The 25,476-nt window shown below is 57.1% G+C and overlaps 3 protein-coding genes across 5 annotated transcripts; 1 reads left to right on the top strand and 2 right to left on the bottom strand.

The window, feature by feature from the left end:
* Positions 1–1,047: 1,047 nt before the first annotated feature.
* SPEM1 (spermatid maturation 1) lies at positions 1,048–2,660 on the bottom strand. The gene is made up of 3 exons (XM_059907983.1): positions 2,517–2,660; positions 2,360–2,417; positions 1,048–2,160 (listed from the first exon to the last, which is right to left on the bottom strand). Exons 1-3 carry the CDS (start codon positions 2,658–2,660, stop codon positions 1,436–1,438), a joined length of 927 nt encoding a protein of 308 aa, XP_059763966.1. The 3' UTR covers positions 1,048–1,435.
* Positions 2,661–3,205: 545 nt separating this feature from the next.
* On the bottom strand, positions 3,206–18,510 carry NLGN2 (neuroligin 2). 2 transcript variants are annotated; one of them, XM_059906968.1, is made up of 9 exons: positions 18,454–18,510; positions 17,580–18,158; positions 14,447–15,146; positions 10,892–10,942; positions 8,621–8,770; positions 8,262–8,447; positions 7,947–8,139; positions 6,985–7,581; positions 3,206–6,184 (listed from the first exon to the last, which is right to left on the bottom strand). In XM_059906968.1, the coding sequence occupies exons 3-9, from the start codon at positions 14,901–14,903 to the stop codon at positions 5,311–5,313; spliced, it is 2,508 nt and encodes an 835-aa protein (XP_059762951.1). In that variant the 5' UTR covers positions 14,904–15,146; positions 17,580–18,158; positions 18,454–18,510; the 3' UTR covers positions 3,206–5,310. The 2 variants fall into 2 exon arrangements, with proteins under 2 accessions (XP_059762951.1, XP_059762952.1); XM_059906969.1 differs by lacking the exon at positions 18,454–18,510 and having other exon boundaries at positions 14,447–14,579; positions 17,580–18,278.
* Positions 18,511–19,080: 570 nt separating this feature from the next.
* Positions 19,081–20,805, top strand: TMEM256 (transmembrane protein 256). Of its 2 annotated transcripts, none has more exons than XM_059906971.1 (4): positions 19,081–19,210; positions 19,512–19,543; positions 19,799–19,879; positions 20,545–20,805. In XM_059906971.1, exons 1-4 carry the CDS (start codon positions 19,126–19,128, stop codon positions 20,620–20,622), a joined length of 276 nt encoding a protein of 91 aa, XP_059762954.1. In that variant the 5' UTR covers positions 19,081–19,125; the 3' UTR covers positions 20,623–20,805. The 2 variants fall into 2 exon arrangements, with proteins under 2 accessions (XP_059762954.1, XP_059762953.1); XM_059906970.1 differs by lacking the exon at positions 20,545–20,805 and adding an exon at positions 19,977–20,201 and having other exon boundaries at positions 19,084–19,210.
* The last annotated feature ends 4,671 nt before the right edge of the window (positions 20,806–25,476 follow it).

Below are 25,476 nucleotides of genomic sequence, written 5' to 3'. Positions count from 1 at the left end.
GCCCTCCCACTGAGCCAACCCTCCGAGTTGAAAAACGGTTAGCTGCTGTCTTAAGAAAACCACATGAAAGTCACAAAGCACAAAATAGATGTAATTGTTGATATGACAAAAGGAATCTACTATTATAAACCGGGTTCATTGCTGGGGTCTGTGAAAGTGGTACCGGGGGAACCTCAAGTCATTTTGTTTGCACAATGAACATCTCAACAGATATAGAGGAACAGGGAGTTCCTGGGAGGTCCAGTGATTAGGACTCCGTGCTTTCATTGCTGAGGGCCCCGGTTCAATCCCTGGTTGGCGAACTAAGATCCTGCAAACCACACTGCATGGCCAAAAAGAAAAAAAAGAAAGAAAGAAATAGAAACAGCCAGTGGGCATTTTCCATCAAGACTCCAAACACATAGCAGGTGCTCAATATAGACCCACTTAATGGAATCAGCTTAAAATGATCAATAACGTTAGTCAAATGAAAATGAACAGAGAAGCAGGGTGATTCATAAAAGGCCTATCTGTTCACATTCCAGGAACCCATCTGGTATGGAAGGTGAGGTCTAGTCCCTTCGACCTGGCTCCTTGTTCCCAAGTTGTGTGCGTGTGTGTGATCCCAACCGTCTAGAAGTAGGTAGGGCCTGGGTTTCCCTGCTGTCCAGTGGATGCAATATTCTGATGAGTTTACATGGGAAACTGAGGAAGGTGGGAAGAGACTCTGATGGGCCAGGCTGACTCAGTAGCAATGGGAATCTACCTGTGGGAGCGGGGGGACGGAGTGTCTGAGGCCATGAAGTTGATCCTTGGTGTCCGTGTGACCATGAATAAGTCACTTGGCGTCTCTGAGCCTCAGTCTCCTCATTTGTGACATGGAAGTGCTAATCAGAGGAGTGAGGTCACAGAGGGCTGTGTGGAGGCAACCCTTGCGAGTGTCCTCAATATTTTATCCTCCGCTCCAAGCCTTCTTGAGTGTACAGGAGCTTCGGGTTCTGACTGGGGAACTGTGAGGGCCTGGGTACCCTCACTCTCAGCCATCCCTCCCCAAAGAAACCAGGGCTTCAGAGGGACCACACCTCACCTGTAGTTGCAGCCTAAACCTGGGCTCTGGTAGGAGCCGGACCTCTGAGAGACTGAGGCCATGGGGATGAGGGTCTCCACTCAAGTGCAGTACTGCCTGGGGATCTGGAATGGGATTTGGGGGGCTTCCCTGGGCACTAAAGAACAGAGTAGAGGCAGGTGGGAGCCTTGGAACCAAGAAGGGCCTGGGAAAGGGCTGAGGACAGGGCCTGGTGAGGCCAAGAGGTTGATGAGGGTCCTCAGGGCTCTCTAGGCCCTGTTGCCAGGGAGATCATTTCCTTAGCAACCAGGCTTCTGGGTGCTGTGTGGGCCCTGGCACCCCCCACACAACCACAAACCACCTCCTCTCTTCTTTTTATTCTTCTCCCAGTCACCTCTCTGTCAGGGAACGGTATACCCAGGCCTTTCCCGTCCCCTCAGCCGTGCTGGATCCAGAGACCGGGGGGTAACAGTGGGACAGGGCCTCCAACTCCCTGGTCAGCTCCCGCAGCCGCCGCCTCACGTCTCTGGCATTATAGGCTACGCGCCCTGAGGAGTGGCGCCGGGGGATGTCTGGGACGTGGGCCGGGCCCAGGATGGGTGGCTGGGCTGGCGAGCACTGCTCCTGTTCTGCCTGGGGCCCCCCTCCACTGTTCTTGTGGCTCAGGGCCTGAGGGCTGTGGGGCGGGGGGTTCACAGGGTACACGTAGGCCTCTAGGCCCAGCTCTGACTGCATCTCTCTTTTGAGCGGCCTTCCCTCTACAGTTTGCTGGAAGCGGATGGTCTGGGTAGGCGGCTCCACAGCATCCTGGGCCCAGGGAGTCCAGAACCCCTGGGTGGACTGAAGGCCTTCCCAGTCCCTGGGGCAATCCCAGTTGTGGGAGCAGATTGTTGTCTGCTGACGTGGGGGCTTCTCGTCGTCGCTGTCAGTGTCAGTGGTCCAGGCTATAGGGCGGTGGGCGCGGCGTGCTGAAGAGTCTCGACGGCGACGGCGGCGAGTGGGTGGGGGGGACACAGCCATTTTCACAGGGTCCATGGTGCACCGAAGGCGGACTGCAGGGGCGCTCTGCTTCGGGGGCTGGGTCTGCTTCCCAGGTGAGCATAACTTAGAAGCTTCTGTGGATCGGGGACAGGTGAGAGGCTGGTGGGGAGCCTGGCTCCTCCAGGGATGGAGAGGCAGCGTGCAGGAAGAGAAGCTGCGTAGTTATGGGGTCTGAGCGGGGGGAGCGGGAGGGGAAGGGGCCCGCTTAGGGTCAGGGCTACAACACCTGGTTTCTGCCTTTCCTATTCCCCAACCTCCCCATCCTCCACTTACCTTTCTCACAAATAACACGAAACACGTGGTGTAAGAAGCCACGGAGTCTGCGCCAGACCTAGGTGGGGGAGGACACAGTGACCCCAGGCAGGCCCCAGCCACCTGGCCTGCCCCCCAGCCATCCTGCCAGCACCCTCCCACCCGGCCCCACCCTGACCAGTGTCACCGTATTGATGCCAATGTGAACGCAGATGATGAGGCCCAGTAGCAACAGGATGGAGTTGCCCAGGTCCTGGCAGTTGTTGGTGCTGGGGCTGTGACACGAGCCCCACCGGGGCCGGGGCCGCTCAGCCATGGCCATGGGAGTCCCTAGGGCCACCGGAGCTCCTAGGCCCCCAGCCCACTGTGCCCACAGTGCCACCGGCCACCTTCCTGTCCCAGAGGCTCCTGGGGGTAAGCGGGTCACAATGATGTGGGGCTCTCCCTCACAATGTGCCAAGAGGGAGAGTCCTGGGCCTGTGTTTGACCCTCCAGCCTGGGCCAGGGCTTAGCAGAGGCCAAACCCTTCACCTTGCGTGTCTCTCCTGTAGCCAGCCACCTGCACCAGCCCATAGGCCCTCTGGCCTGTTCGGTGTCTGTCCCCATCAGCCCCTGCCTGGTCCTCTACGCCAGGCTCTGACCTCTGCACAGACACTGGTCCTGATCTTAACTCCCCAAACAACCCCATTACCAATGACCACCTCACCCCAGCACCCACTCCCCCTTTCTCTCTGACCTCAGAGCTGTTCACTGGAAAGGGCTGTGGGCTCGGACCCCCTCCTCCTCCCTCACTGGCAGAGTCCCTTCTCCAAGGTTTGTTTCTTTAGAGCCCCACCCCTACCTCCCAACATAACAGCAGGCAAAACCAACAGTTAAACTTTTATATTTACAATATTCTCTTCATCTTTTGCCAGGTTTAAAAATGTGTACAGAGCCGCGAAGGGTTGGGGTGGGGACATGGGATTGTCAAGGAGTTGTTCTGGGGACAGGGGCTGGGCATTGGAGTCCGTGGCTGAATCATGGGGTCCTCCAGCCCCCCTCCCATGCCCCAGTTTGGGGGGCATCTGTCTACAGGGTTCAGGGCCCAGGTCCCTAGCATTTAGAGGGCAGGGCTGTTTGGAAAGGAGCTAGACCAGGCAGGGGAAGGGGTGGGAAAAGAACTAAGTTTCCATGGGTGGAGGTGGGGGCAGAAGGGACAGTCAGGAGGCAAAGTTCTGGGGAGCCAAGACCAGGGATTCTGGATTTGGGTGTCCGTGGAAGACAGCACTCCACCCCCCATTCAAATTTGGCACTAATGAACCCACAAAATGCCAGCAGACAAGGATTGGCTCCTTCTCGTCTGGTGTCCCTTGAAACCCTTCCCGACATTGTTCCTTTCCCCAGAGGCCCAAACCGTTTCTCTTTGGGCAGTCACCTTACACACATCCCTTCAAATCAAATTCTTCCTGCTGGTGTCTGCCCCAGCGCCGTCCCCCACTGCCCCCTCCATCTGTTCCTCGGTACAGCTGACCCCGTTCTCTCCCCCAACCTGTCCGGGAAAGCCTTTCTCCCCTGCTCTCCTCCCCTCCCCCCTCCACTGCTCCTTTCCTTCAGCCCTGGTGGCCCAGGGACGAGGGGGCAGGTCAAAGGAGGGGGTGGGCAGCTGAGGGGAGAAGCTGGTTTGAGACCAGGAAGGGATGGCTTCAGAGGGGGACAGTGAAGGGGGGAGGGAAAACAGGGGCAGAGAGGGAGGGAAGAGACATGGTGAGAAGAGGGACGCAGGTGGGACCCCTTTAGCTGCCACCTCCCCCTCTCCTGTATCCTACCTGCCCTGGCCCAGGACTGAGGAATCCTTGGCACGTTTCGGGGGGTCTTCGCCCCTCAAACCCACCTCACCCGTTTGGCACGGATGAGCGACGGTCTGAGGACGGAGGGAAGAAGGGCTGCCCTCAGACCGCGGTGAGGGCTGTGGTCAAACATGCACGGCCTCTGTGGGTGGCAGGTGGCAGGTGCCACGCAGCCCCCCACCCCCCGAACTCGAGGGGGAGGAAGGGCAGAGCTTAGGGTCTGCTCATCTCCTCAGGGTTTGTCCCTCCCCCTCAGCTTCTGTCAGTTTGAAGTCCTTTCACACCGGCTGTGTGAGAAGTTAAGTGCTGGGCCTGAGGCCCTAAGATGCAGGGAAGTGCTGGAGAGAAAGGGGCCGGCTGCATGGGAAAACATACATCCACATGCAAGAACATGTTTCCACTCAGAAATGCATCCTGGACCCAGGGGAAGACAAGTTCCCAGGCAGCACAGGGATGCAGGATCTCCTCCCTTCCCCGCGGCAGGGAATGTGTGCCTGTCATCTGTGGAAGGCGAGCCCTGCCGGGGGAGACCGTGCTTCACCTCACTTGTGCCACGGGGGATACACATGCTTCGCCGGGGCGGGACGGCTGGGGGCAGGGCAGGGGGGCTGTGATTTCCTCGCTACTTCCCAGGCACCACCCTGCGTCGTCCGGTGGCCAAGGGTCGCTGTTTGTGAACACACCACTTCCAGGGTCTCCAGGGCGTGGGAGGAGGGAGGAGGTGGGAGAAGGCATGAGGGAACAGGATTCTGGGGCACAAATCCCCGCAGAAATTCTTTGAGGGAGCCAACATGTGTCCAGGGCGGCAAAAAAACCTCACCCTGCACATGGGAAAACACACCCCCTCGTGAGAAAGCACACCTCCACGTGGGAAAATACTTCCACGTCTCCACACATCGAAGACGGGTGTCCAGACGACGGAGGGGAAAAAATACCCCCCCAGTTGTTCAAAGGCCCAGGTCCGGAGAAAAGAACGGGCCACTCCGCGCAGGAGAAGCGCACATATCCCGGCGAGGAAACCCATGTCCACCTAAAGCTCCTCGACGTGTGACAGCTCCACACGACAAAAGCCTGTCACCAAGTCCTCCTCCCTGCCTCCTGAGCGGGCCGGGAGGGCCGGGGAGGGGGGCCTCCCCGAGCTGCCCCCTATACCCGAGTGGTGGAGTGGGGATGGGGGAGTGTGTTGTTGTGGCTGGTAGCGGTGGGGGGAGGCGGGGGGAAGGGCCCAAAGGGATGGAGGGAGGGGGGCGGCGGGGGAGGGGGTGGCCCCAGGCCGCTGGGCAGCAGGGTCAGGGCCCCGGGGGCCAAGAGAGGCACATCGTCCGGCGCCCGGCGCAGGGCCAGGGTGTAGTCAGGCGGGCAGGCGGGGCGCAGGGCCTCCGCAGGGTCCGCCCCGACACCCCCACCCCGCTTCAGCTGCAGCGACACCAGCTCCTCCTCGGGTGGCAGCTCACGGCCAGCCGCAGGGAGCAGGGGGCCCCCACCAGGCACGCCGGAGCCTGAGCCGCCGGGGGGGCTGAGCCGCCTGCACCGCAGCTCTTGCCGCCGGTCCCGCTTGTAGTAGAGGGCGGCGAAGGCGAGGATGTTGAGGAAGAGGAGGGAGGCGCCCACGGCCACGGTGACGCTGAGCTCCGTGGAGTAGTCTCGGGAGTCCCCGGGGAAGCGGTCGTAGGCCCGGGGGCCCGTTTCAGGCTCGGGCTCTGGCGGCAGGGTGGCCGGAGGCGGCGGGCGGCGAGTGCCTGGGGCACCAGGGGGCGGGCGCGGCGGCCAGCGCGTGGCGTAGGGAGGGAGGCGCGTGGTGGTGGTGAAGAGCTCCGTGTGCAGGTTGTGCAGGTGCGGCACGAGCTCCAGCCAGAAGGCCACCTTGTTGGCGCGGTAGTTGTCGCGCACGCGCGGCTTCAAGCCGATGTGCAGGTACTGCTTCTCCTTGCTGTTGAACTTGCTCCACACCACCTCCTCGAAGCGGTTGGGCTTGGTGTGGATGAACTTGGTGTCCTGTGGCACCGGCTGGTTGGGGTCGCTGTGGACACAGGGGGGCAGGGAAAGGAGGAGTAAGGGTGAGGCTCCCATGAAAGGCGGGGGTGGGGGCGTGCTATGGGAGGAATGGGGAGAGAGATGGACAGAGATGCAGAGAGCTGGGGAGACGGGAAGAGAGACAGAGACGGATACAAAGAGACAGAGAAATTGCCAGAGACGGACGGACAGACAGACAAATAGAGATGAAGCCAGACTGCCAGAGACAGTCTGAGATGAGGACAGAGGGGCAGAGAGGGCAGAGACAGACCACCAGTGACAGAGGCAGAGTCTGAGACTGAATGAGATAGAGACATATGGAAACAGAGACACAAAAGGACATGAGAGACAGCCAGGGGGAAACTAGAGAGTACAGGGTAACCAGATCAAAGCAAGCAGAGATATCAATGGATTTCAAGAGAGAGAGGCAGAGACAGCAATAGACAGACAGACACAAACCCTCACACACACTCAGATACACAGATGGGAGCACTCAGACAGAGGGCCGAGCTCTGGGAGAAGAAGGAGAGAGCTGGGTGGGCAAGGGAGGGAAGGAGAGACAGACACGGAGCCAAAGGCACCAAGTGAGCCCGCCCCCCAGAAAAGACAGGGACCTCTCTGTCCAACTCTTCTGAATCTCCAACACACACAGAGGAGCTGTCCGGCAGGTGTCTGAGTCGAGAAGGCAAGAGTGCCTTGATGGAGGAATGATGGCCGTGTGAAGGAGAGGGAGAGAAGGGGCTGAGGATGGAGGGGGTGTGTGCCCTGACCTGCAGGGATGCCCAACCCAGCCCCTCTGGCCCTCACCCAGTCTTGGCGAAGTTGGTCCAGTAGGTCATGACCACGGCACTGAGCATGACATCATTCTTGGAGAAGTTGCAGGGAAAGAGGTCGGTGGCGCCCACCATGGGCACACCAAAGACGTAGGGTAGCTCGTCCCCGTGCGCTGCGTCTGCCCACTCGGGCCGGCCCTCAGCCTGGCAGTGGTGGTAGAAGGTGTAAAAGTAGACAGGGGACTGGTAGTCAGCGTGCAACTTGGCGGTGGCCACAGCCGGTGCCACCCACTGGTGGTCGGTAAAGAGCGCCAGCAGGGTCTTGCGCCGCATCTCGCCATTGTCCCTGTCGGCCCAGTCCGTGTACATAAACTTGATGGTCTCCCGCAGCACATCCTTGCCCTCTGGGTAGCCATACAGGTTGTCCACAAAGTTGGAGACGGTGAAGTCGAAGGCGCTGGCAGACACGCCGTCCTCGCTCTCTGCTGAGTCTTCCACGAACTTGAGGCCCTCTCCCTGGTTGACACCGATGAGCATGTCGTAGTTGAGGAATTCTCCCTGCTGCATGAGGATCTCAGGGTCATCGGGGACTACGTCACCGTCCACCACGGGCCCAAAGGCGATATGGTAGCTGGGGAGAAGGGGTCAAGGTCGCATCACCTGTTCACCGGCCTGCTCTCAGCTCACAGCCTGCTGAGTCCTCTGCTCAGAAGACCCCTCTCCCCTAGTTAAAACCTTCTGAGCCCTTCAGGGTACTTGGCCGCACGGGAAGTCCTCCCTCAAGCACTTCACGGAGCTCCGTGCACACTGGCTCTGTTTAGGCACCTCCGCTTAGGGAAGGCTTCTGGGAGAAGGCAGGGCCCCAGGAGGGGCTTGAAGCCCACCTCTCCTGGCTAAATGGCATGCCTGTGGCCTGCGGGCACCTCTCACCCTCAACCTCCTTGGAACCAGCAAGGAGAATGGAGGCCTGGACCTGGCCCTCTCCCACCCCCATACCGGGCGGGCTGCACGTCCTGGTCCACCAGCTCCCGAGAAGGCTTCCGGCGCAGACACTCCACGGCCTCGGCGCTGTCCTCCCGGTCACAGCCCACCTTGGCCGCCAGCAGCCGCGTGTACTTGAGCGGCTGGTAGTTGACAGACCAACTAGAAATGGCAGTGCCACTCTGGGCGATGGCCTTCTGGAACAGCCCTGGTGGGACAGGCAGGCTTTAGGCTGGGCTGTATCAGCCTGATGGAGGAGAAGGGGGACCTGGTGGGGTCGGGGGTGTGGGAAAGGGGACAGGAGGGACAGGCTGAGGAGGTGGCTGGTACCTTCTGAATGGTGGGAGAGGATCAGAAGGTTGACACAGGAGGCCCCTGCCCCAGATCCGAAGATGGTGATGCGCTCGGGGTCGCCCCCAAAGTGGGCAATGTTCTCACTGAGCCACCGCAGGGCCTGGATCTGGTCCAGGAGCCCATAGTTGCCTTTTGCAGCCTGGTCCCCAGTGCTGAGAAAACCTGGGGGTAGAGGAAGAAAGGGGGCTTCCTGGGGGTGTCACAGCACCCTTGCCCTCTTTCTGGGCAGCTCAGTCCAGCCCAGAAGCCATTCTGCTTCTGCTGGGTTTAGAGGAACCCTGCCGGCAGGCCCTCCTCCCAGACTCCAGCCCCTAGAGTTGGCTGCCCACCCTCACCGAGCACCCCAAGCCGGTAGTTGAGTGTGGCTACAATGACGTTGCCGTAGGCGGCCAGGACAGAGCCATCGAACATGTTCCCGGTGCCCTCCATGTAGGAGCCGCCATGCAGAAACAGCATCACCGGCTTCTTCCCGGAGTCCCGGATATCTGCGTGGGGAGGGGGCGGGTGGGTGGGCCGGGAGATGGGGGACAAGGACACAGTCAGACCAGAAGCAGCACCGCCCAGCTCCCAGGCCTGCCGAGTTCCAGCCCGGAGCTCAGGGGACATGTCACTCCCATCCCTGGGGGGCAAGACCGGATTCCCCTCCCTCCCTCCCCAGCTAGCCCTGGCAGAAGATCCCTCCCCACCTCCTGCCGGTGTGCCCCACAGCACGTCTCCACATGCCTGGCAGACCTTCCAAGAAGCCTAGCAGAGGCAGGGGTGGGGGCTGGCCCTCCTCAGGGCATCTGCTGGACCCAGGGGAACCCCTCCCCACACACACACAGCAAATCTCCTTCCTGCTCCTAAGAAGAGCGAGCTCCCAAGGCTGTCACTAGAGCTAGAGATCCTGGGAGGGTCCTGGCGTTTCCTTCGACTCAGGCCTTGGGCCTCAGCTCCACATGGTAGCCTGGTCTGTGGGTGAGGGGGTGCCAGGCCCTAGGGTCCCTGGGGGCTTGGTCTCCTCCCCGCCCTAATTCCTTTCTAGGTCACCTCCCCAGTTACCATGGCAACCCCCAGCCTAATTACTGTGGCAGGAGGCTGCAGGGTGGGAAAGAGTCTGCTTAATGAAGCCAGGGTGCAGCTCTAGTCTCGGACCCCCCAAACTGGCCTAAGTCCTGAGTCCTGGACCCCTCTCTTGCCGTGTCCCCAAAGGATCCCATGATCACTCCCATATGTAGAAGGCTCTTGAGGCACTACAGACCGGACTGAGGGGTACTAATTCCGGAAGAGGGTGGGAGTCTGAGAGGGCTTGCCAGGGTCCCTGCCCCTGCAGCTCCTCCACGATGCAGCCACAGTGCCCGTGCTGGCATCACCCCTGGCCTCCAGGCCCTGCTCTTTCTTGACACCTGCAATCTCTGACCAGCCTGGGCACTCGGCAAATAAGATCCAGGCCTGGGCCTCCACAGCTGGTCCCCAGTGCCTCTGCCCGCCTCCCTCATCCCGCTAGAGACTTCCCTCCTGGCAGAAGGTCAACCAACAGGTCACTGAGGCACTCCCCTCCACCCCCCCAGACAGCTTCCTGCCTCCTGTCTCTTAGGACCTTCTCTGACACCTCCTTCCACCTGACTTTGGCCAGGAGCTCCTAGGTGGGCAGTGCCCTCTCTGTGTCCTCCCCAAATCCTATTCTTCCCTTTGTTCCTGAACCTCCAGTGGTCTTCCAACAGTTCAGGCTGGTCTCCTTCCCTCCGAGGTCCTGTCCTAAATGTCCTCACTCCTCCCCGCTCCTGCCCACCCAGCACCTCCACTCCCAGCGAGGGGGGAGGGGGAGTCAGAAAGGGAAGGAGCAGGAAGGGGGGCTGGGGCGACAAGAATTCAAAACCAACAACAAAAAACAGGATCAAGAAAGAAGAAAGAAAGAAAAAACAACAACCAAAAAACAAGAAGCTCTCGGGGCAGATTCAACAAGAAAAGAAAAAAAAAACAAAAAAACAAGAAACCAAAAAGATCCATTTTTGGAAAAAAAGAAAAAAGTTCTTTGCACTTTTTCAAAATTTTGTGGTGAAACTTCAAGATATTGGGCCCTGTTTTCAAAAATGTCCAAATTCTTTAATTTGCTTCAAATGTGCGTTTTCTGCATCGGACAGGCTTTTTTTTGGAAACTGTAGCAGGTTTCTGCTGTTTCAATTGTGTCATCAATTTGCCAACTTAAATTTGTTTTTTTCAAATGTTATTTTGCTCCAAATTAAAATTGTTTTTTCAAATGTTATATTTCACAAGTTTCAAAACAGTCCAAATGTCTGTCAAGCTAAACATTTTATCCAATTCTTTGGTGTTTTTTGGTTTTTGTTTTTTTTCTGACATTCCAATTTCTTTTTGCACTTTATTTTCGCCATGTTTAAGCTTTTCTTGCCGGTTTTCTAGTGGGTCCAACATTGTTCAAATTTCGTTTGAAGTTTTCATAATTCTTTTTTCCAATTATTACAAATTTTTCTTTTCTTTTCTTTTTCGTTTTTAGTTGGGAAAACGACTGAGGGGCCTTGAGGGCTGTGAGGGCATTTAGTTAGGGGCAGGGCCGAGAACTTCCTCTTATCAGCAACCACATGCAGCAGCGGGATTTTTAAATCTACCTGTGTCTGGCGGATTGAGCGTCGCCTCGTCACGTTTTTTTGTGAGCGGACCTAAGACCGGGAACACAAAACAGAGAAAAAAGGACAATTTTGTGGGGAAAGATGGGGGTCGAGGGGAGGTGGTGGATGGGGAGGGGAGGAGAGAAAGCAGAAAAGGGGAGGGTGAGGGGCAGAAAAAATAAGCCAAAAAAAGCAAAATTTGTTTGCAAGAAAAAGAAACCAAGAAAAGAGAAAAACGTTTCTACAACCCAAATTTTGTTCCCCTCCCCGGAAAAAGTCATGCCCCAAAGAAAAGGCTGGTTTTGGGGGGGGTGGGGTGCCTGAGTGGGCTGAGGCCTGTCTTAAGACATATTGATTTGGCTGGAAAGGATTTGGCTTGTCCAAGTGTTTGCTAATTGCTGGAAATGAAACGGTGTTAGAGGTGGGGTGGGTGGGAGGGGAGGGGAAGCCAACCAGGGAGCCTGGGAGCCCAAGGCCAGCTGTGCCCCACCCGGGGCGGGGGGCGCCACCACTCACGCAGGCCCTCTTCAGGACCAGCCAAGCACCTGCCCGCTCCCCCAGGCTGTAGAGAGGAGGGGTCCCAGCAGAAAGGACTCTGCTTCCCTCTGGACCAATCTGGCGGGCAGAGGGTAGGATGGGGCTGGGGCAGCCCGTCCCCACAGCTCACAGCCCCTGGAAGCCGTCAGCTCTCCACTGGCCAGCGGGGGGGTGGTCAGCGAGGGATGCCTGCCCACATCCCAGCCTCTCACCAGCCAGCATTTCTCTTCCATCCGCACTCACAAGCCTGAGTTCTCACCCCACCTCCCCAGTGTGGGGTGAAGCAGGGAAAGGGGTCATCAGGTCTTGCCCTCCACTCCACCTCTTCCCTCTGACCCCCCTCCCCAACCTCATCCCTTACCCAGGCCTGCTCTCCTCCCCCACAAATGGTAAACTCCCCACCAGGGGCGCCAGCCCCCCACCAACCCCTGCTCTAATGCCAAAAGCCCCCCTCCCCAATTGGGGGTTCAGTCCACAAATAGGGAATAGGAAACACAGTGCCCTGAGCCAGCCCGACACATAAGGTGCCAGGAGGTGCAGGGAGGCACAAAGTGTGCCCCCTGTCAAGGAAAGGCCCCAGACTGGGCTCAGAGTTTGGCTCTAGGCATCTTTCAGATTGGGGGATTAGTCAAGGGAGAGCTGGAACCCAGAGGCCTGAGGGGTTCCCCCAGGCTGATCAATTTCTCCTCAGTGGCCTGGGGACCAGCATGCAGAGGGATGGGTCAGTAAGGCTGAGGCCAGCCTCTGCAAGGCTTCTCCCAGATGGTGGTGATGGCCCCAAGGGGACCCATTAGGATCAGGGCCTGTTCTTCTCTGACAGGATAGGGATGGGGATGGGGATGAAGTCAGCAGGGCATATGTGCGCGTGAGAATATTAAGTGTGCGGGTGTGTGAGTGTGTATGAGTGTGTGTGTGTGTGTGTGTGTGTGTGTGTGTGTGCCTGAGTCAACCTCTTCCTCCCAGAGCTAGTGTGAAGATTCAGTGAGATCACCTGAATGTGTCAAGCCCCAAGCAGGTCTGCAATAAGCGATGGTTAAAAATACAGAAGGTGTGGGCATGGGTGGGGTGGGGGCAGGGTGGGAAATTTGTGTGGAGGTGTTGGGGTGGACAGTCCATTAGTGGGAAGTGCTGGGTGAATGTTTCACATGAGGGGTGACGAGCCAATAGCCCACTGAGTGGGGCGTTGCAGGCGAGACAGCTTTCTACCTGAAGATGTGGGTGGAGAGTCCACGAGTGGAGAGCATTGAGATGGGTGGCCTATTGGAGGCACTGGGGTGAATGATTCACTGGTAGGAGGGCGCTGGGGTAGGTGGTCCATGAGAGGGCAAGGGAAGGTAGAGTGGACGGCTCTGAGGCAGAGGGTGTTGGGATATTGGGGAGGATGTGTGGAATGTATTGGGGTAAGTGGTCTATCAGAGTGCTTGGAATCTGAACAGGATTGGAGTAGAAACTTCTGTGCATTGTGTGTATGAGTGGCTAGGGGGCGTGGCTTATACGGGGAGGGGTAGTGATGGTGTTGAGGTGCATGAGGTGTTCTGTGATTGGCATGTCCTCTGGGTGCAGGGAGCGAGGTGTTGGAGTACTTGATGTGTGAGTAGGGTGTAGGGTTGCCACCTGTGCTGTCACAGCCTGAGGTATGATACTGATGACCTCTAGGCAGGAGTTGGGGTAAGTGATGTCTGAGAGGTGTTGAGAACGTAGGGGACTGTGGTGTGAGTAGCCTGTTGGAGCACATGATCCAGCTGCAGGGTTACTGGCGTAAAGGTCTGTGTATGGGTGTTACTAGGGTACATGATCTATATCCAGAGATACTGGGGAGCACAGGTCTATATGGGTGACAGGGTACACAATTCCAGACAAGTGTTGGCGTCCATGCTGTGTGAAAGTGCTGGGAATTTTGATACGTGGGATTCTAGAGCACAAGGTCAGTGTGCCGGTCGGTTGGGTACATGACCTGAGTGTTGAGTATTTGAAATTCCTGGTCTTGTAGTGGGACTTGAGTTCATGATGTGCGGGTGTTGGGTGTGTAGGGTGTACAGTGGGGTTCCTGGGTACCAAGCCTATATGTAAAGTTGTTGGAAAATGGCCTGTGGCGGGTGTTATCAGAGTGGATGGTCTCTGTGTGTGTCGGGTGTTTTGGAGTGGTGACACGGGGAGTAGGAAGGATAACGTGGGGGCTCTTTGTGAGGATGGTCTGTCGGGGTGGCTGCAGGCCTGCTGATTACCCTCTGCCGTGGGCTGCTGGAAGGTACTGACTCTGGTTGGTCTCGATGTGCTGAAGGCTGGCTGGTGGGGAACTGCTGCTGGCGACTCTGAGCAGTGCTGTAGTGAACTAGAGAGTTCATTGTCAAGAAGAGCCAGCTCAGAGCCCCACGGAAGGCGTTCTGCTGGGGATGGGCGGGCTGTGCTGTGAGTGGAGGGGCCCTTGGCAAGGAGCTTCCCTGATCCTTCAGGAGTGTATAGGGATCAGGGGACAGACCATCCTGGGGAAGAGGCACTCAGCGCAGGTGAGGGGCCCTGCATGTGACAGAAGGACGTCTGCCCATGCTGGCCTGGGGAGAAGGAGTCTTTGCTGTCCTTGAGGTGGAGGTGCAGCTCAAGTGGGTAGTGGCTGGGGACAAGCCCAGGCCTGGGCGCAGGAGATGCGGCAGAGCCGGAGTGGCTGTCTAGGCAGCTGATGATGGGTGCCTCCACCACCTGATCGCCCTCAGTGTCCCCTCTGTGTGTGCCTCTGTGGGCAGGGGGTGGGTAGGCCCAGCCTAGTGCCTGCTGCCCTCGCCATCGGCTCTCTGGGCGCACAAAGAGCTTCTGGGCTGACTGTGGGATTCGCTCCTGGGACTGCCTGGCAGGGACCGGTACCGCCCTGGGAGGGCACGCAGAGCCCGCAGGGACGCACTGCCCCTCACGGCCCCGGCGAAGGCCCAGCTCCCGGCCCGGGGCGTGCCGGCGCCTGAGGGTATGCATGGACGTCTGTGGGCTGTGTCCACCGGGGGCCCGGCCCGGTGCCCGCGCCCTTACCGTCCTCGGTGGGCACGTAGAGGTTGAGGTACAGGCAGTCCTCGCTCTGGTTCTGCACGTAGGTGGCGGCCGCCTCCAGGTTGTCGGTGAACCACACGGGTAGCATGATGGCGGGCAGCGCCCCGTGCAGGTTCTGCGGGCAGGCGGGCGGCAGGGTGGTGGCGTTGCGCACGCCGGGCCACGAGGCGGGGGCCTCGGGCGGCTGGAAGCGGCGGGCGCCCAGGGGGGGCGTGGCGTAGGGCACGCCCAGGAACTGCACGACCGGGCCCAGGATCTCGTTGTTGAGCTCGCGCCGCACGCCGCGCACTCGCCCGTAGGCCGTGTTCACCACTGGGAAGCGCTCCTCCCCGAGGCTGCCGAGACCCAGGCCCGGGCCGCCCGGGGCGCCGCCGCTGGGACCCCCTCCCCCGCGCTGAGCCCCCGCCAGCCCCACCAGACACAGCGCCAGGAGCCACATGCTGATCGGGGACCCCCCCTCCCTCCCCGGGACCCCCCCCTCGGAGAGAGAGAGAAGGGGGGGGAGAGGGAGGGAGGCCCCCCTCGCCCCAGGAGGGAGGAGGGGGTGGGGGAAAGGGAGGGAGGAGGGGGGTGGGGAGGGACCTGGGTTAGACGGGACAGAGAAGGGGTCTGTTCCTCTCCATGGAGGGGGCGAGGGGTGGGGAAGGGGAAGGAAGTGGGAGAAGGTGAAGGCAGGCCCGACCTGCGGGGAGGAGGGACAGACGGACGGACGGACAGAAAAATACAGAGAAGAGGTGCAAGAAGGGAAGGGAAGTTGGACGGGGCAGACAGACAAGAATGGGGAAACAGAAGAGACAGGTGGTTAGTGGCTCGGAATTCAGACCAAGTCGCCCCCCTCCTTCCATCCTCAGGCCCCTTGGCACCTCCCCCCCCCACCCCAGCCACCCCTCCCCTCAGCAGGGACCCAGATAGAAAAGTCTGAGGCCGGGGTGAGGTCCAGATGTGTTAAATGTCTAGGACCGCCAGAGGGGAAGGAGGGTCAGCTCCCCAGACCCAGTACAGTACTTCCCCTTCCAGCTGTTTATCCCTCCCAGGCAGGTTCTCCTCAGGGACTCAGGAGTCCCAGTTCCCACCTCCCTGGAAGGGATGAGATAGACAAGGAAGAGAAAATAAAAATACCAAGTCATTAATTAGCAGGAAGTGGTGGGTTTGTTTATACGTGTTAATCACTCCTGAGCTGTAATTTCATGGCACTGAACTCCCACCCCAGGCCAGACTTGGGTCTTTCTTGGGACTGCACAAGCCCAGCACCTTACCCTCCCTTCAACATCTCATTCTAGCAGGATTTGTGTAGTGGGGGAGACCCCTGCACCCCAGGCCCTCTCCATTTCTCCCCTCAGAAGTTAAGGTGCCTTGAGGCAGGGGCTAGACAGGGAGGGGATGCTGGAGGGGCAAATCCAGGGACAGGTGCCTGATTCTGCAGCCGGTTGCCGGGCGACAGGATGCTGCCCCGCAATGCTACCTCGGCAACAGGCTGCAGCTTTAACCCTGGAGTGGGGGTGGGGGGGGGGTCTGGAGGAAGAGGGGAAGGGGCTGGGTTGGTTATGGGGTCCATTCAGGGCATGAGGAGGAGAGCAGAGGCATGAGTCAGAATGCTAGAGTTTCCCCCAGCCTTTGCATAGAGGGAGAAGTATATATGTTGAGGGGAGCTGGAGACTAGGGGCCTAGAGAACCCTAAAAGAGCTGCCTCTTGCCCCTTGTTGGCCAGTCAGAACCTAGCCCTAGTGACCAGGCCTCTGGCTAGGGAGAAGGGGTGCTGAGGTGGCTTTAGGGGGAATCAGAAGCACCCACCAATGGCTCCCCTCCCACAGTCTTGAACAGCCTTGAACCCCAGACACCTCTTCTTCCATGCATGGCATTTTGACCCATGCCCTGGGGACAAACCTTGGCTTCTTCTCATCCCAACCCAGCTATTCACCTCCCCTTCCCCTTGCCAGCCCCCACAGTTGCTGCCTTGATGCCTGGGTGCTCAGGGCAGCAGGAGCAGGACAAGGGAACAGATTGGACTGAAGGGGCAGACACCCAGGTCATCTCAGCAAGCCCCCCCCGTCCCCCCCACAGCCGCCAGAGCTGTTTGCTGACGCGGGGTTTTCAGAGCCAGGCACCAGCCCGCGGTTGGCTCTCTGCAGGTGTCAATTTATTCCAGAGATGAGGACACAGGAATCCTTACCACACACACCCAGTCATGCCCTCCCTTTCTTCAGGTCCTCTTAAGCTCCTGTTCCCCCATCACCTGGAGGGGGCTTGGGGCTGGCTCCTCCAGGTTCTCCTCTGCCTATGCCAGGCTGGACTCTGCTTCCATGGCCTTGCCGCCCCTCCCCCACCCGCCCCCTCCGCCTCCCGCGAACAAGGTCTGCCTCTGTCAGCCCCCTCCCTTAAGGTACTTTGGGCCCCTGGCCTCCTCCCTGCCAGCTTCTCTCCCTTCTTCCCTCCCACTGGACCCCCCCCCCACCATCTCTCTCCTCTCCATAGCGCTCCCTCAGAGCATCTTTCCACGGCCTCTTCCAGCTTGCTCCAGCTCTTGCCTTCAGTCTCTCGCCCCTCAGTCTTTTCTCATCTCTCTCTTCTACACCTCCCTCTTTGGTGTTTCTCATCTTTCTGTCTCCTTCAAATCCCTTCCCCAAATTTCTCTCTCAAGCCCTTTCTATTTCTCTCTCTCTTTGCCTATTTCTGTCTCCCCCATTTTCTCTCCGCTGCTCTCCTCATCTCTGTCTGCCACATCTTGCCCCCCCCCCATCCCTCTGCCTTATTCGCTCCATTCCTGCCCAGGCCTGACTCCCCCGGTCGGGGAGAGTTGAGGGACGGGGGCTTAGGCCATAGGCCCCCCCCTTCTTCCTGCAGTGGGGAAAATGGCTTGGCCGGGAAGGGGAGAAGGAGGGGGAGGGGGAGATGGGAACACACGGGGTCTGTGGGCCCATTCAAAGGATCATTCATGGGCTGGAGAGAGGCAGAGACAAAGAGACCGAGACGCAGAGACACGGCGAGAGCATCCCTAGGCGGAGACACGCAGACAGAGCAGGCTGGGGGAAACCAGGCGCAGGGAGAGAGATGGGGAGAGGGAGACCCCAGTGGACCGCCACGCAGCCCCCTCCACCCGGCCCGGCTTAGCTCCTACCTGGCTCAGCCCTGGGGCCGTGGTGCTTCCATCCAGGGCTCTGAGTAGGGGGCGGACGGGCTTCGGGAGGGGGGCGGCGGCCTCTGAGCCCCCGCGGCCCCGCAGGCCCAGCCCCCGCCCGCAGCGCCTCACCCGGCGGGGGAGGGAGATCGCCCCAGCCCCCGGGGGCGGGGCCGGGATCCAGTCGATCCCCGGGGAAAGGAGAGGTAGGGGATGGGGTCAGGAGGAGCCCAAGAACAGGGAACCCCGCAGTGGGGACGGCGGAGGGAGGAGGAGGCAACGGGACAGGGCTGGATTGGGGATCCACTGGCTCCGTGGGCTGGCTTCGAGGGACCAGAAGGCGGTACAGGCGGAGGATCCTAAGGGATCGGGTACGGGAGGAGGAGTCCACGGCAATCCCCAGAGGGCCAAAACCCGGGAGCGCAGGATCCGCGGTGCAGGGGCAGGGATCCAGCCGGAATCCTCAGGGAGGGGGAGGGATCTAGTCGATCCCGAGGGCGGGAGGGAGGGGGAGGTCCGGGGAGTCAGAGGAGGGCGGGAGCCGAGTCTGGAGCCCCGGGGCGGGGGTCGGCACAGATCCTAGGAGGGAAAGCGGAGGTAAGGGGTAGGCTTCGGGGAACGCTCAGCAGCCGGGAGGCCCGGACTCCTGGCCTCGCGCGCCAGGGCCCGCCCGCCCCGCGTCCATCCCAGCCAGAGAGTGATGATCCGCCGGCTGAGCAGCCGCAGCAGCCCCGCGCGTCACCGCGCGGCCGCCTCCCCCGCCCCCTGCCGAGAGAGCGGCGCACACCCCTCGCTCGCACCCGCCTGCCCGCCCGCCCTCCAGAGTGTGGGGGGGGGGATTGGAGAAGGTGGAAGGGGACGGGAGTGGACAGACCGACGGATGGACGAAGCAGGCCAGCAGGGCGGGGTGGAGACACCCCCCACACACACCGTTATCTCCCACCCTCCGGGTTCTCGCAGTTAGTCCGGGGGGGGGGGGGAAGGAGGGGGGTGAACTCTAAGGGGCGGTGCATCGTATGAAGGCGGAGCCTTCGGTTCTGGAGGAGGGGCCATTTGGGTAGTGGGCGGGATTTGACGGTGGTGGGTGGGGCTTCGCTATCCGTGGGGCCGCCTCTTTTTGGGAGTGGGTCTTGTTTAAAGCTGAAAAGGAGGAGCTTGTGGGGAAAGGGGCGGAACTTTGCAAGGGGACCGGGATCTTTGGAAATTGGCCGGAGGTGTGGGGGGGGGGGGCGAGGTGTTAAAAGAGGCTATCAACTTGGAAAGTGGGCCAATCCGTGACGCAAATCCTCTAGTCCCGCCCCCCAACCCCGCCTCCACTGCTCCGCTCCTCCGCTCCTAATTGGTTCTGGTTTCTCCGCCCGCCAGAAGTCTTCGCCACTCAACAGAGGTTTTACAAAGGCCCAAGTACCCGGGTGAGGACCTGGACGCTGAAATGAACACGGCCCGGATTGGGCACCTGTGGACCTTATTTGCATGGGAGATCGGGATTGGCTGGCCTCTTGGGTGGCCCGGGCGGTGCTCCTCCGGCGCGTGACCGTCCACTGCCATGGCTGGTCCGGGGGCTGCTTTCCGCCGCCTGGGCGCTTTGTCCGGAGCTGGGGCCTTAGGCTTGGCCTCCTACGGGGCGCACGGTCAGGGGGCTGTGGATGGAGCTGGGATTGTGTTGGGGGCGATCTTTAGGGTTTGGTGCAGAGGCGGAGTCTATGGGAAGTGTCGGCCCTCCCATCGACCAGACGGCCCGCGGAGCCCTAAACCTTTTAAAGTCCCTCAGCCCGGCCCAGTTGGTTCCCAGAACTGCCCAATGCGTGCTTCCACCAATTAGAAGCCTACTGGGGGCGCCCTTTCTCTCCTGCGTCCACCTGGGTCCCCCTGGGAGTGGTGGCGGTCGAGGTTGGCGCTAGGACTGGTAACCTTTGCTTCTCCTTTCCACAGGAGCCCAGTTTCCGGATGCCTACGGGAAGGAGGTGAAGTAACTGCGCTGGGGCTCCTAGGCTTCGGGGCCTATGAGGGCACAAAATCTGGGGTCCCTGAGGGAAGGAGGGGAGGGACGGGGCGCGGGTCTTTGTAGCGGCAAGGGATGCAACTCTTGAGGCCTGGTGCCTGAGGGAGGGGCAAGCTGGGACTTGAGAGGTGGGGTTGGAGGACGAACTCTTGTCCGTTGTGTCCCCCCGGGATCCTGCGTTGCTTAGGAAGTCCCCCCATTTCTCCTTTTCTTACAGCTCTTTGACAAGACCAACAAACACCACTTCTTACACAGCCTGGCCCTGTTAGGGGTGCCCCTGTGCAGAAAGCCCCTCTGGGTAATTCCCCCCACCCCTAACCCTGACCAAGCCCCACCCACTCCCTCTAGCCTGCCCTGTTCTTACTGGCCTGCATTCCACCTTGTATCTCCTTCAGGCCGGGTTACTGCTAGCTTCTGGAACTACCTTATTCTGCACCACGTTTTACTACCAGGCTCTGAGTGGAGACCCCAGCGTCCAGACTTTGGCCCCTGTGGGAGGGAGCCTGCTACTCTTGGGCTGGCTTGCCTTGGCTCTTTGAGCTTCCTTGTGTTTAATTTCTGGGTATTTCTTTTTAGAAGTGGAGCAGGGAGTAGATTAAAAGAGAAAGGCAAATAAAGAACTTTGGAGTCTTTGTTCATCTTAACCTCTTAAAGGAGGAAGGGTAGGGATTGTCAACCTTTGAACTCCTTCCCTTTCCTAAGACCGCATCAGCGAGACTTGGGTCTGGGTGGAGAGTCAGGGTTCACTTCAAGTTAACTTGTTATGAGGTTCTTAAACTGGTGGACATTAGAGTCATAAAGAATGCTTGAAATAATGCAGATTCTTACCAAAGCCCTCTTCAGGGCCTGGCAGTCTGTATTCTAATAAGCTCATCTAGTGGTTCTGATGCTCACTAGCATTAATACTAGATTTCTGGGGCTTCCCTAGTGGCGCAGTGGTTGAGAATCTGCCTGCCAATGCAGGGAACATGGGTTCGAGCCCTGGTCTGGGAAGATCCCACATGCCGCGGAGCAACTAGGCCCGTGAGCCACAACTACTGAGCGTGCGCGTCTGGAGCCTGTGCTCCGCAACAAGAGAGGCCGCGATAGTGAGAGGCCCGCGCACCGCAATGAAGAGTGTCCCCCGCTTACCGCAACTAGAGAAAGCCCTCGCACAGAAACGAAGACCCAACACAGCCATAAATAAATAAATAAATAAATACATAAATAAATAAATAAAGGAGTTCCTTTAAAAAAAAAAAAAAAAAAATACTAGATTTCTGTAGGGTAGTGGGTTTTCTTTTCTTTTTAATTTTTTATTGGAGTATGGTTGCTTTACAATGTTGTGTTAGCCTCCACTGCACAACAAAATGAATCAGCTGTACACATACAGATATCCCCTCCCTTTTGGACTTCCCTCCCATTTAGGTTACCACGGTGCATTAGGTAGGGTTCCCTGTGCTCTACAGTATGTTCCCATCAGTTGTCTATGTTATACATAATATCAATAATGTATATGTGTCCATCCCAGTCTCCCAATTCCTCCCACCCCACCCCTTTCCCCCTTGGTATCCGGGTAGAGGGTTTTCTGAGCACCCACTTACTCTAGAAGTCAGGGTTAAGGCAAGGCGGGACGAGGTGTCATTAGTTACAAAATACTCTGGGGTTCAAAGCAGGGACAGAACATCATGTATTGGGGGTCAGAAAATGCTTCACAGTGCTTGAGATGATTCTTAAAAGAGCTCTGTTGTGTGGCTGAAACAGTGAACAAAGAGACAGGTGGGAGGGGAGGGGTATGGGGCCACCTGAGTCCTCGGTGTGGGATGAGTTTCTGACTTAGGCAGAAGAGGAGTGAGAAAAGGTGGCAAGGCGGGCTGGAGTAGCACCTACAGCAGAGAACTGGAGGGTATTTAGTGGGCAATTTTTATTAAACCAGTGCTCATCAAGTGTTGGTCATGTGTCAGACAGACACATGTTACAAGGAAATTGAACCGTGCGCGAGACAGACACCATGTTTCCCTCGTGGGGTTTCCCATCTGGTGGTACTGGTAACAGACCTTAAACAACTAAACACAAATATATCACTGTGAGGTATGCTATGTGCTTGAAAGAAAAGAACAGGGGGGCTGGAACAATGGGGCAGTGGAGGGTGTGCCCCTTTAGATGGGAAGGCCTCGCAGAGGAGGTCCTGTTGAAGCTGGAACTAACCATGCGCAGAGCGGAGGGGAAGTGTGTTTTTGGCAGAAAGAATACCTGGCAAACAGGCCGAAATGGAGCAGTTTGAAATCCCTGAGGCAGGATAGAACTGGGCGGGTTGGAGAAAGAGCGACAGCAGCGTGGCTGACGTGTGGGGTGGTGAGGCACTCGGAATTTATTTGCAGCGCAACAGTAAGTCACTGAAAGGTTTAAAGTGAGAGAGTGCTAGGATCTGATTTATGTGTTTAAAAGATCTGGAGAACCAATCAGAGGACAGCAAGGATGGCAACAGGGAAACCAGCCAGGAGGCCACTAAAGAGGTCCAGGTGTGAGATGGTGATGGTGGCTTGGCCGAGGGTGGAAGAGGTGGTAAAAATGTTCAATTCAGAAGGGGTGAATGAGAGGGAGATTTCTGGTTTACGTACCAGGTTGGATGGAGGTGCTGTGACTTAGATGAGAAACACTGAAGGGTGGGGCAGATTAGAGGGAGGCAGATCAGGAGGTCAGTTTTGGACATGTTGCTTCTGAAATGCCTGGGAGACAACCAAGTGGAGGCACCAAGCAGGTAGTTGGGGAGCTCAAGGAGGTGTCTGAGCTCAGGAGAGAGATCTGGCCTCAAGTTTACTCTGCAACCCACTCTGGTCAGTCTTCTATCCCATCTCTTCCCCATAGATGCCCTTGGAAGGATCCCATGAATCACTATGACCTCTTAGTTGCCAGACCCAGTGGATGATTTTCAGTCTCATCTTCCTCAGCCTCTGCAGCATTTGACACAGTTGGCCACACTGTCCTCAAACACATCCTGTTCCTTCTCTGACACCACTCTCCTGGTCTTCCCTAGCTCTGTGGCTCCTTTGCCAGCTTCTTGTCTATACCCAGTTTAAATCAATGGTTTCCAAATTTTAATTTTAAAAAAAAGTAGAACTCATAGGTATACATATTTTAATTTCACCTTTTAAAATTTCTATTTTTGTGTATATTTTATAAACGTACATATCTGTATAGTATACTGGGGGGTACATACTTAATTTTTCTGACGGTGTGCATTCAAAAAAGTGCAGACCGTTTAGCTGAGTGAGATGATTTCTAGGTAATTTCATTTGGCCCCATAGCTTTAATTACAATCTGCATATTTCTAAATCCAGAATTTATCTCCGACCCTAGTCCTGGCTAAGCTCCAGACCCCTGTAGCAGCTGCAGTGTAGTACAGTGTACAGTGGAGACCTGCAGGAGTTAAGTGATGACGAGGGAGAGCGGCGTGTTCCAGACCAAGGCAAGAGCTTTGGAGGCAAGAGAGCCCTGTGCCTTCAAGACCAGAAAGAATTGCTGGTGGCTGGCTTGAAGATCATGAGAGGGTCAGTAGTGAAAGATGAGGACAGACGGGGCCAAATGGTGGAATGCCTTGTGCTGACAGGTTGGACCCTTCTGAGGGCAATGGGGAGCCACTGAAGCATTTATATCCAGGGAGGAGGCATATACTTGAGGTGTATTAGTAGAGGATCACAATATCTCTTCATTTTAAAGATGAGGGGAGGGACTTCCCTGGTGGTCCAGTGGCTAAGACTCCACGCTCCCAATGCAGGGGGCCTGGGTTCGATCCCTGGTCAGGGAACTAGACCCCACATGTGCAACTGAGAGTTCACATGCTGCAGCTAAAGAGCCCACAGGCCACAACTAAAAAAAAGATCCCACATGCTGGAATGAAGGTCCCATGTGCCGCAACCAAGACCCAGTGCAGCCAAATAAGTAAATGAAAAAAAAAAAAAGAGGGGAATTCCCTGGCAGTCCAGTGGTTAGGGCTCTGCGAGTTAACTGCTGTGGGCCTGGGTTCAATCCCTGGTAGGGGAACTAAGATCCTACGAGCCTCACGGTGCGGCCAAAATAAAATAGAGTAAAATAAGGCCTCAGGGGGACCTCCAGAGTGGCCCAGAGTGCCAGTGGCAGAGCCGACACTGGATCCCCAGGCTCCTACCTCCCAGTCCAGTGCCCTTGCTGCATTTCCATCCACCCTTCATCTCAGGCAGCATCTGGAGCACAGGGAACCTCCAGCTGGAGGAGACCCTGACATTTGGCATGGCCACCGTCCATGTAATATATCCCTAATACCTTTGCTTTGATCCTCCCTGTGGGTCAGACTCTTGGGAAACCAAGATAAATAAGGACCACGTGGTAATTGGTCCCTATTATTGCTGCACATTGTGTCCAGTCTTCTCAACAGTCCTGCGAGTCAGTGGAAAGTGAAGCTAAGAGAGGTGAAGCAACTTCTTCTGTATCATACAGCCAGGACCTGGGGAAGCTGTGATTCAAACTCTCTTCTGTCCAGTTCCCAAAGCTGAGTTTTTTCCTTCTTGTACATACCAAGAAACTCAGATTTCAGCAGTGGAGACAGACCCTTTAAAAAATAATTTGATACAATGTGTTCAGTGTTACAAGTAGATACTGAGGTGGGCTTGTTTGCCTTAGGGGACTGGTAAGACTTTGGCGCATTTGCTGGGTTTTCAGCATGCATAGTTCACCAAAAAAAGGGACAAGATTATACTGGTAACAAGTCAAGAGGAGAACTGGAGTGCCTGGAGCTCAGGATGGAGTGGGCAGGCAGGAAATGACAAAGCAGTAAGAGTGAGGGGTCTCCTGGGCCAAGCCTGAGTCAACTTTGACTTTCCTTTTCCTCACATCCTATATTCAAGCCATCATTAAGTCCTGTTGGCTCAAATACATAACTGGAAACTGACCATTTCTCACCACATCCATTGCTACCACTCTGGCAGCTGGTCCACGCCACCTGCAAATCTCATCTAGCTTTCTGAAAGAACTTCCCTCTGCCCTTGCCTACCTACAGCGTACTGCGGACAAAGCAGCCTGAGAGAGAGACAGAGAGAAATCCTTCTAACACTGTCATCCTCAGCCTTAGCTGCAATTTAAAATCTGCTGGGGAATTCTCAAAAAGTTCCTATGTCTGCACCTCACCCCAGATATTCTAATGTAATTGATATGAAGCGGGGCCCAGCTAGAGGTATTTTTACAGCACCCCAGATGATTCGAACTTGTGGCCAGGGTTGAGGACCACTGTTTCAGTATGTAAATCTCATGTCTCTTCTCTGGCCAAACCCTCCAACACTTTCCATTTCACTCAGAGTAGAAGCCAATGGTCTATAGGGCTGTATGTGATCCGGCCTCCTGTGACCTCTCTTTCCTCCCCCTCGTTCATTCCATTCCAGCCACACTGGCCTTTTGGTTCACTGAACAAACAAGGCACACTTCTACCTCAGGGCCTTTGCCCTTGTTCCCTCTGCCTGAAAAGCTCTTCACCCAGAAGTCTGCATGGCTTAATCCTTGACCTCCTTTAGGTCTTTGCTCAGCCATCACCTTCTAGTCTGCCCCCTATAAAATTGCAACTCTTGTCCACCATTCTCTGTCCTTCTTATCCTGCTCTATTTTTCTTTATAGCACGTGTCACCGTCTGACTTCTGATGTATTTTATGTACATTGTCTGTCTCTTCCCCACTAAAATGTAAACCCCAGGAGACTGGGAATTTTTTTAAACTGCTAAATACTTCTATTACCTGTCTGACATATAGTAGGGGCTCATTAAATCTCTGTTGAATAACTGAACTTCTGTATGTCTGTATGTTTTGGTGGAGGCTGGCGCGTGGTTTGGGCCAGGTAGAATCTGAGGCACTAAGGGATACCAGGGGAGAGGTCCAGCATTTGGGTTTGAAG

Source organism: Balaenoptera ricei, chromosome 20, assembly GCF_028023285.1.
Source record: "Balaenoptera ricei isolate mBalRic1 chromosome 20, mBalRic1.hap2, whole genome shotgun sequence".
Classification (NCBI taxonomy): Eukaryota; Metazoa; Chordata; class Mammalia; order Artiodactyla; family Balaenopteridae; genus Balaenoptera; species Balaenoptera ricei.
This window is presented reverse-complemented; position numbering and strand designations above follow the sequence as displayed.

Coding starts and splice junctions, on each gene's coding strand:
- SPEM1 (XM_059907983.1), bottom strand. CDS start 2,660: ATGGCCATGGCTGAGCGGCCCCGGCCCCGGTGGGGCTCGTGTCACAGC. Junction 2,418..2,516: donor GCATCAATACGGTGACACTG/GTCAGGGTGGGG, acceptor TCCCCCACCTAG/GTCTGGCGCAGACTCCGTGG. Junction 2,161..2,359: donor TCGTGTTATTTGTGAGAAAG/GTAAGTGGAGGA, acceptor CCCGATCCACAG/AAGCTTCTAAGTTATGCTCA.
- NLGN2 (XM_059906968.1), bottom strand. CDS start 14,903: ATGTGGCTCCTGGCGCTGTGTCTGGTGGGGCTGGCGGGGGCTCAGCGC. Junction 8,448..8,620: donor CTACCGGCTTGGGGTGCTCG/GTGAGGGTGGGC, acceptor CTCTACCCCCAG/GTTTTCTCAGCACTGGGGAC. Junction 7,582..7,946: donor CAGGACGTGCAGCCCGCCCG/GTATGGGGGTGG, acceptor CCTTCTCCCCAG/CTACCATATCGCCTTTGGGC.
- TMEM256 (XM_059906970.1), top strand. CDS start 19,126: ATGGCTGGTCCGGGGGCTGCTTTCCGCCGCCTGGGCGCTTTGTCCGGA. Junction 19,211..19,511: donor GGCCTCCTACGGGGCGCACG/GTCAGGGGGCTG, acceptor TCCTTTCCACAG/GAGCCCAGTTTCCGGATGCC. Junction 19,544..19,798: donor CGGATGCCTACGGGAAGGAG/GTGAAGTAACTG, acceptor CTTTTCTTACAG/CTCTTTGACAAGACCAACAA.